The 10068-nt window shown below is 40.6% G+C and overlaps 1 protein-coding gene across 1 annotated transcript; it reads left to right on the top strand.

Moving 5' to 3' along the window:
* The first annotated feature begins 6920 nt into the window (after window positions 1-6920).
* LOC145436790 (uncharacterized) lies at window positions 6921-9045 on the top strand. The gene is made up of 2 exons (XM_080314017.1): window positions 6921-8127; window positions 8216-9045. The coding sequence occupies exons 1-2, from the start codon at window positions 7941-7943 to the stop codon at window positions 8401-8403; spliced, it is 375 nt and encodes a 124-aa protein (XP_080170143.1). The 5' UTR covers window positions 6921-7940; the 3' UTR covers window positions 8404-9045.
* The last annotated feature ends 1023 nt before the right edge of the window (window positions 9046-10068 follow it).

Below are 10068 nucleotides of genomic sequence, written 5' to 3'. Positions count from 1 at the left end.
TTCGGCAAAGGCAGTTGATGAGAATGCTGAATGCTGAGTATATAATCTTCGAGCATATTGCTTCAACTACGGAAAAGGCACCTGCGACGACGATGCTGTTGAAGAAAAAAGAAGGTGCAGACCGTAAGTAGTGTAATTGCTCGCTCGTGAAGCGTAAAATACCGGAAGTCAAGAATGTTGTATTTCGGAAGTCAGAAACAGTGCATTTTGAGCTAACTAGCAGTCGAAAATCGGCCTATGGAGCTTCGGAAAAGCGTCATTGTGCGCTTCATGGACGCGCATTGTGTATTTCGCCGAGCTAATTACATTGTATAACGTGCATATGGTTGATTTTCCAGAAGCGGATTTTGAAACAGGTGTTTTAATGTGTAGTGACCTACATATACCGCGGGCAAATGACTATGGTATCCTGTCCACTATAGTGGTTGTATCGTGAATTGCTTCCCGTGGAACAGGTTGTCGAAAAGCAATCCGTGAGCGTACACAATCCGTACCAAATACAACCGCTCAGTGCAAAACTGACTCACTGTGTTAAGTATATCACGAATCACATATGACACGAAAATACGCATCAACCATTGTGTATTGTGAAACAGTAGACACACATACATATCATTCTTGTAACTCTAGAATTCGAGTTAACTGGTCAATCTTTAATCTTCCATCCTGATTTTTGACGCGCGTTAGTGCATACTTTTTCCCTTTTTTTAAACCAGGTGAGGTCCATTGATCGAGTTTGACAGTTCCGGTTTCATCGCTTAACGTAAAACTATGTAGTTTGAGGTCTTCGCCATTGACGGGGATGGATTTTTCCTCGTGGTCGGTACATATCGCATTGATTGAAATATATTTTTCGCTGCCTATAGTGTTACAGCTTACAACGGTGTATTCGTCTGGGGTGTGTTTTGATCTGCCATGAATAGTAACAGACGAACTGCGACCGAGTAGCAAAGTAGGTTCCCCTGTGAACTTATCGAGTCGAGCCCAGGCTGTTTTGATGAGTAGTCGCTTGCGTTTTCTAAAAGCTTTTTCGATGGCTTTGAACAGTTCTTGGTTGAAACAAGTGAAGGGTATAGTATTGTTCTCGTTGTCTATAAATACACCTTTCAGGTAACTACTAACGAGTCCCTTTTTCGGGGAGGAAACAAACTTTACTGCAAGTCGCAGGTCCGATGATTTTCCAATGGTCAATCCTTGTATACTCTCCATTGCCATGATGTCCAGATAATGATCATTGTCGCGGGGTTACTGTATTTTATAGACCTTGTCACGTGACCATAAATGCGTAGTTACTCGGTTTAGCAGTTTGATGAATCGCCTGAACAGACTTGGTTTGAAATAATCCTTGCAGGAATTCTGTAAATAAAATCATAGTGATAGCTCTATGATTGTGTAGTCTGAAATTCAGCATACCCAATCATTTGTCAGTGAGATAAAGTGTGTATTCAAGAATTTCGATGATGCATCTGTGTACAATGAGATAGTATGAACATCACTTTTCATAGCTGTGATCGCTACAATACACATAACACCATTCCAGTCCACACCGTATCCCAGAATCGCGTTGGTTAGTGATGTGAAATCACATTTTTCGATGCTCTCAACAATTTGATCCGATATGTATAAATCAACGATATCGTGAACCAACTGTTCTGTTTCGCACAAATCAGCGACAGGTAAATGGTGATGGTGAAGTAGATAATTTTCTATAATCACTCGGGTGTGAGTTGAGTCCATATTGTGTAGTTACTGACAATAGAAACTGTAAAAATTCTGGTAATTAAGTGATCATACATCGGAAATTAGAATGAATAAAAGGTTGTTATAATAAACAGAGTGACACGATGCCATATAGGAAGAAGGGTACGCATGGCGGGAAAGAGGAAGTAGTTTTGAATAAATCGGTCCTCAGTAAACTGGTAAATCCCACTCGCTCATACCGAACATCATCCGTCGATCAGTCTACCTCGATTTTAATTTGTGTTAATCATGGCCCAGGCTCAGTTGAACAGATTTAATACCATCGGGTATGAACCTAATTCTTTTGAACTGCAATTTGAAGAAGACGCGGATATTTTGGAGGCTCTCCGACCCGAAGACCTCGTTATTTCAACGACAGAGGTCGTTGAGTGTGATTCCACGACCCCTATCGAAAACCAACCGCCTCACCGTGACATCACACTACAGGCATGGCTGGAATCACGTGGTTCGAACCAAGTTGCGGTTGACAACCCGACAACCTCGCGTTCGAACTTACCCCTTCCAGATGAACCGACAACTTCAGCTGTGTTACCAGTTGAGAAACCGGCAACTCCTCGTAAGATTTTTCCAAAATCTAGAGTTCGAACCGCGGTACCATCTGAAAAACCGACGACCTCTCGAAGGTTATTTTCTGGCCTACCAAAACCACAGATCCCAATCGAGACACCATCAAGTTCTAGAAAGCGAGATGTACCCACAACCTCGCAACAAACCAGTCCACCTCCGTGTAAAAAGATATGTCTCTCTAAATCGAAACAAAAAACTTTGGTTCTTAACCAGGTGAAACTCGGCGAGGGTGAAGATCGGCCGAAGACATCGAGAGGGAGACGACAAGAGGAGAAGATATGTCTGTACACCGCCAACAAAATTCGAGACCATCTCAAGACTCTTGAAGTGGTCAGACCACACCTAGGCGTGATTCTAGGTTTAATTGATTCCCTTACAGAAAAGAAGAAACCTTCCCTGCAGAAAATCATTCTTGAAATAAAAAAGCTATTGGCTTCGGCTATTGAACGCAGTGATCTTGATCAGATTCAAAACCAACTGAACGATGCAACCAACCAATTCCTGAACCAGCTCTTAACAATTAGAACCACCTTGAAATATAATTTGTGATTCAGTGTAATGTATTTATTGTGTGAATGTGAATGTTCCTGTGATGTGTATGAAATTACAGATAATAGGTTTACAAACGATCTGAAATCGTGAACACTAGATGGTGCTCGCACTAGATTATTCTCGACGCAGCCAAATCGGTCTTTTCCACCTGGCCGCCGCAGCGAGAGGATGTGAAATTTGCGCTCGTGGACATCTTACCAATACACGTGTAAGTATACACTGATCTAATTCAAAAACTAAAGTCTGTGTTAACGTGATGTTTTCCTGCTTCATTGAAACAGAGAAAGAGAAGAACCAAGTTCAATCAAAGAACTTATTGCATCGGTAAGTTATCTGTTTGTACTACCTCAAGTTGGTGAACATAATTTGAGGAAGGTTGTTTCTTTGCTTAACAGGTGAAAAAGAACTCAAGATTTCAAGAAAAAATATAAGTAAGTATTACTATCTCGTTAATTACTAGAATACAGAGTGTGAAATTGAAATCGAATACAATGTTACAGATGAGCCGTCGCAGAAGACACCGTATCTGTGAGGAAGATGAATTTCCACCAGATATTGGTGATGAACGTCAAGAAATTTTAACACAGAACTGGCAAGCCATAAAATCGTATGTAGCAAACATAGGCAGATCTCGAGTGGTGTACAATATTCGGGTTATAAATCGTCAACTCTCGGCTGTTCGCGAGGACATCGAAGCGATATTCTTCTCTGAATCATATAGATTTAAAGTCAACTATTCATATGGCAGTATTCTATACCACACCGAAACTCTAAGATATCGTTATTTTCATGCATCGTCAAATATCGATCGTGTTCTGGATATGCCATTGGCTATTTCGTCATTGATACAGTTTAAAAAATTTGTAGAATCCATTAATTTGGAAACTGCATTTGATGTATTGCGTAAAGCTCGACCAGATACTAAATCGCAGCCTGTTTGTCTAACAAATATACAGTTTTACGTATTCCCTAGCGATCGGTTATTGATAGGGTGTGCTGATGTAAAACTTCCACTGTGGCTTACGAGATCGAGATGTGTCATGACACTACTTCGTGATGAAAATCGTAATCGGTATAACGATAATCTGTGTGTATTTCGTTGCATTGCGCACTCACTCGATCGTGATGCGAAATCATTGGCTGAACAGTACACCCAGGTTTATGGTGTGAACGTTGTTGGTGGTGTAACTTTTGAAATGTTACCTGACATCGAAACATTGTTCGATGTAGCGATATCTATCTATCGTAAGACCGATGGTAAAGCTATTGCTGTCCGACGTAGTACTTATGTAGGCACTCCTGTTTATTTACACCTCGAAAATTCTCATGCTTGCTTGATAACTCGGATCAACAGATACCTTGAAAGCTATCATTGTGAATCTTGTGGAAAATTTTTCAATCTTGAATATGAATTGACCAGACACAACTGCGTGACTGAACCTGTCGAGATATTTCCCGGCGGGATATATAGACCACCTTTGACAGTATTTGAACGAATGGAGATTGAAGGCATAATTGTTCCAAATCATTTACGTTTTTTCAAATATCGTATCGCCTTCGATATCGAGAGTATGTTTCAACAATGTGATTTCGACCCCTCGGCCAAAACGACTTACGAGTGGAAGCATATTCCAATTTCGGTTAGTATATCATCAAATGTAGATGGGTATTTGGAACCACAGGTAATTGTTTCGAATGGAGACCCAAATCAGTTGTGTGAAGAGATGGTAGAGATTTTTCATACAATTCAGAGTCGATCCTTCAGTCTGTTGCTAGTTGAATACCGTCAATATCTGGATTTGTTTGAATCTAGAATCGCAAAGATGAAAGTATTAGACCCCTCGGACAAGCCTTTACCATTGGAACGTTTACAAGATGAATTCATGTGCTATCTAAGGCAAATACCAGTTATATCTTTTAATGGTGGCAGATACGACTTGAACTGTCTTAAAGTATACTTGCTGCGTCTTTTGGTTGATGAAAAGTTGAATGTTTTGAAGCGTAGTAACACATTTCTCTCGCTAACTACGAACAGGCTTCGTTTCCTCGATATCGTCAATTACTTGGCACCTGGTTTTTCTTATGAAAAATATCTGAAAGCGTTCAAATGTAGTGGTGCAAAGGGTCATTTTCCATATGAATTTCTAACTAGTATTGAACTGTTAGATTACCCTATGCTCCCGAATCATCAGTCATTTTATAGCTCGATAAAACGTTGTAATATATCGAAAGCCGATTATGAAAACTGCCTCAAGGTTTGGAATGATCATAATATGACATCGCTTCGTGACTATCTATAATGGTACAATGCGATTGACACTCACTACTTCATTGAAGGGTTAGAAAAGCAATTCGACTCTTTCAAGTCTCAATTTAATGTGGATATATTTAAAGAAGCTGTCTCGCTGCCGGGTGTTGTTTCGAGGCATATATTCAATTCCATTCCAAGGTACTTTACCTTGTTCAGTGAAAAGCATGAAGATCTTGCTTTACTTTTTCGTGAAAATCTTGTCGGTGGCCCCTCAATTATCTTCAATAGATATCAAAAAAGGGGGGAAACTCGCATAAAACAACTTTTCTATGGTAAAGACGCGGAAATAACACAGTATATAACAGGAATGGATTGCAACTCGATGTACTTACGCGCAGTATCGATTGCGTCACCTGCCGGCTATCCCATTCATTGGAAAAGCCTTGATAATGAGTGTTCTAAATTTAAACCGGTCAAGACTGCTCCTACCTTTGGTCATAAAGCACATGAATGGATACAGTACTATTCTCATGTTCATGGTGTACATGTCCACCATGCTTTCAATGGGTCAGAAGTAAGAATAGGATCCAAGGGGTACCCTGCAGATGGTTTCTACCGTGACCCATCAGGTCGAGGCGTTGTGTTATCGTTTCTGGGTTGTTTTTCCCATTCTCACAGTAAATGCCGCTTTTCGTATGACGACCCGACGCGTCGAGAACGAACAGAACGTGTACATGCATATTACAGAAGCCTAGGACATCGTGTTATCACGATGTGGGAATGTCACTGGGATGTCTCAAAACGTGAAAACTCTGAAATCGCTCAATTTATAAACAGTGTTCGACCTCGATTGATTCGCAACAAGTCACTAACAGCTCATAAGTTGATTGAAATGGTGTTAGATGGAACGTTCTTTGGGGCTTTATTGGTTGATATTTACACTCCTTCCCATTTGAAAAGATATTTTTCTGAACTGTGTCCAATATTCAAAAACACCCTTGTCTCACGTAACGACTTGAAAGGTCACATGAAGCAATTTGCTACTGATCACAACCTATTACCAAAACCAACACGTATGTTGGTTGCATCGTACTATGGCCAGAAAATTCTTTTGTCGTCGACATTGATAAAATGGTATATAGAACATGGTCTCATAGTTTCACGGGTATACGAGGCAATCGAGTTTACAAAATCAACTTGTTTTGACGGATTCGCAAAAACTGTCTCTGACGCTAGACGTCTAGGGGATCGGGACCCGGACAAAGAAATTATTGCCTTGACTCATAAGCTTTCTGGGAATGTCATATATGGGAAGATGATAATGAACCCCCGCAAATTTAAACGAACCAGTTTTTGTGATAAAAGTCAATTGCAGAGAAATGTCAATGATCCGTTTTTTGTGAATGTAGAAGAGTTGAACTCGAGTTTATACGAAGTAACCAAAAGGCCTAAAAAAATAAAATGGAATACTTGCATTCATGTCGGGTGGTTCGTCTATCAATACGCGAAGGAGCAATTACTATCGTTTTTTACGACTGTCTCTGTGCGTACTTTGACGACAGGAAATGGACTTCCTTAATGTGCGATACTGACTCAATTTACGTGGGCATTCAGCTTCTTTCGATGATATGCTAATCCCAGAAAAAAGATCTGAATTTTATCTGAATTATGAAAAATGGTTCCCGCGCTATTTTTGCGACGAGCATAGAAATGAGTTCCTGTCCAACCCGATCTCATTCGATAGAACAAGGCAATGCTGTAAAGATGTTTATGCATACTTTCTACGGCAACCGGGTTTGTTCAAGGTCGAATACGAGGACGGTACTGCATTTTGCGGTCTCCAATCAAAAAATTACTTTTGTGATGGTCCAAAACAAAAGTACGCCTCGAAAGGTCTTCAGAAATCTGGTCAAGTAAATTTTGAAGCATTCCTTGAAGTATTGACATCTCGAAAACCTTTGGGGGTCATAATAGAGGTTTCAGGGTTCATAATCACGGTATTTACACGTACCAGCAGCATCGCGATACCTTGTCTTATTTTTACGCCAAGCGTCATGTTCTGGACGATGGTGTCACCACTATTCCGTTGAATCTGTAATGCGGTTGCTTTTGTATATTTCTGATCATGTTTTTTCTTGTTTTTCGCAGATGAATAGTGAAGGTTCTTTCATCAAATCTGTTTTAATAGAGTTAGATTTGGATACTTTGCATAAGCAAACCATTGGGTTGGAACAGGATTTAACGCAGCACTCTATTGTCGGGACCCACGACGAACCACTCACTGGAACGATATCCGACCGTCATTACAGAGAGCGCTTGAATCAGCTCGAGCAAAGATGGAACTCTATTCGCGAAATATGCATGGAAGCACTGCTACAGCTACGATTCCCAGACCGCAAGCTACCGAGCGATCACCAAGACATTTTCAATCGAGCCAAGCTGACAAATTATGTCGTTTTGGGTAAAACCAGGACTTGGATTCCACTTTTCGATAGGGAGGAAAAAAGAGCCAACTTCAAGAATTGTATGCGTCGACGTTCGTTGCAGTTCTTTCTCGACGACCATCGTGCCGCCAACTCTCGAAAACGATCTCATTCAGATTCGGAAAGCAGTGATGCTGGAACACAACCTTCTGAATTGAGAAATGACGGCTTCCCCGATAACTATAACTGTGCCGATCCCAATTTGTGATATTTTGCTGTTTAGTGATAATGCTTATCAATTTTAAGTGTTCAAATGTAATATCTGATCGGGTTAAAGACCAGTTTTGTGCTCGGATGGTTAATGTATTTGTGTTTTTGTTTTACAGATGGCTACTAACTACTTAAAATCTATACTGCAACATTCCAACCTGGATCAACTACACGACAAGACACTGCACCGTTATCACGATCGCATTCAAGTCGTCGACATGTATTTGAGACATGATATGTCGAATGAATTCTACAATCAATGCATTTCAAGCCAACGCGATGATTTAGAACAATGCTCCCAAGGTGAGATAGCAGTATGATCTTGTGTTCTCATGGTAGACATTTTCACAAATAACTTTCTGACACAACTCTAATATCATTTCATATCTAGACTGGGAACAACTACTCGACGACCATCAAAAAGCCTTCGTGACCTTACAGCTACCCCTGACGAAATTACAAGCCAGTGATGAGGACTTTGTGACACGCGGCAAACTACTGAATCGAACTTTACTGGGACTATACATCCCACTTGAGGATGAATACAACAGTGGGTTTTCCCAGTCCGCAGACTCGTGATATATATATAAATACATTCGTTTTCGCGTTTGAATAAACACCAACATGGAATTGAAGCATCCTTTCTCATTCATCCTATCCGGACCATCTCGTAGTGGTAAAACTACGTTCATAACTAAACTTATCAAGAATGCAGCCTCGATGATCAAACCTAATATTTCTAGAATCGTGTACTGTTATAATAATTATCAGAGTATTTTTGAGACCATGCCAGGGGTTGAATTTTACAATGGATTGGAGATTTTGGAAGATCTTAAATCAACTAATGAGGACGTATTGATAATAGTTGACGATTTTATGACTCAGACAGAAAAATTGGTAGAATACTTTATACGTATAAGTCACCATGGTGCCAAATCAATAGCGTTCTGTACCCAGAATTTCCATCACCAGGGCAAAGGGGCCAGGGACCTCAGTCTGTCGGCTATGTATGTCTGCCTGTTTAAAAATCCTAGGGATCAAAAACAAATATCCGTATTGGGTCGCCAAATGTACCCAAAGTCTAAGTTTCTAACAGAATGTTATAGAGACGCTGTCAAAAGACCTCATTCGTATTTGTTCCTGGATCTCACCCAAGAGTGCCCCGATGATAGACGGGTCATGACCAATATATTTCCGGGTGAAACATTGACTATTTACACTCAACCGGTATAAATACCGGAGTGTACGCTGTTCTGGTTTCAAAATGACTCCGATTCCGCGTAGAACAAGAGATCATTTGCCGACGTTAGCATTCTTGCATCAAGCTAAACCCGCGATACGCAAGGAGATTTTATCTGGGGCTAGTGAAGGTCTAATACGTTGTATTTGTGAGTGTGCGAAAAATTTATTACACGGAAATATACCGCTATCAGCGTCCCAGAGAAAACGCTTGTGTTGCCATAGGAACATCTTGAGGAAGCTTACCAGTAAAGACGTTTCATTGCGGCGTAAAAAGACTCTTGTAAATCAACATGGTGGCATGTTTATGTCTCTAATATCAAGTATACTACCAGTAGTTACAGGATTACTCGGGAATTTATTTAGGAAATGACACATTTCAAGAAAATTTACGTCGCGCCGAATCCACTCAACCATGTCGACATTCAAAAACTGAATTCAGACATCGATAAACGTATATATGAAATATTACAAATGGATATTTCACGGGATAAAAAATTGGCGTTATATAACGACGCGTTGAATCGGTTCCAGAACAGACACGATGTTTTGAATCAACCAATGAAAATTGATGTACCAGTTCAACCTAACCTGTTTTCTAATGCTGAATTGGAGGCGTTACGACATATGATAAAAATCAAACCTGAATCTTCAAAGATCCCGGTACCGAACCAGTCACCTGCTAGACCCAGAACTAAAATCCCTTCGCCCCATGTCACAACGAAAAGGGGGCGGTCTATCAAGACACCGTCGCGATTCAAATGGAGCGTTTACTGAATATTTCGCTCCGGATCGACCCGGTAGCTATCGTGGTGCGTATGTATTCGGCAGGGGGCGCAATAAAGCTGCGGTAAAGGACTTTCTTAGGTGACGCGAGGCCTATACCAGACACTTCCCTGTGCGACAGAAGTTTCAACGTCCAAAAGTAATTACATCGGGTTTAGGTGTCCAATATGAAGCTGACCTCATGCACATGGAAAACCTAGCAACGGAAAATGCTGGTTT

The sequence above is a fragment of the Botryllus schlosseri genome, chromosome 4, assembly GCF_051294905.1.
Source record: "Botryllus schlosseri isolate E-star chromosome 4, Bs_hap1, whole genome shotgun sequence".
NCBI classification, from domain to species: domain Eukaryota; kingdom Metazoa; phylum Chordata; class Ascidiacea; order Stolidobranchia; family Styelidae; genus Botryllus; species Botryllus schlosseri.
This window is presented reverse-complemented; position numbering and strand designations above follow the sequence as displayed.

What these genes read in the sequence shown, in the direction of transcription:
- LOC145436790 (XM_080314017.1), top strand. Translation starts at nt 7,941, where the DNA reads ATGGCTACTAACTACTTAAAATCTATACTGCAACATTCCAACCTGGAT. An exon ending in TTTAGAACAATGCTCCCAAG is followed by an intron (nt 8,128 to 8,215) that starts GTGAGATAGCAG and finishes TTTCATATCTAG; the next exon opens with ACTGGGAACAACTACTCGAC.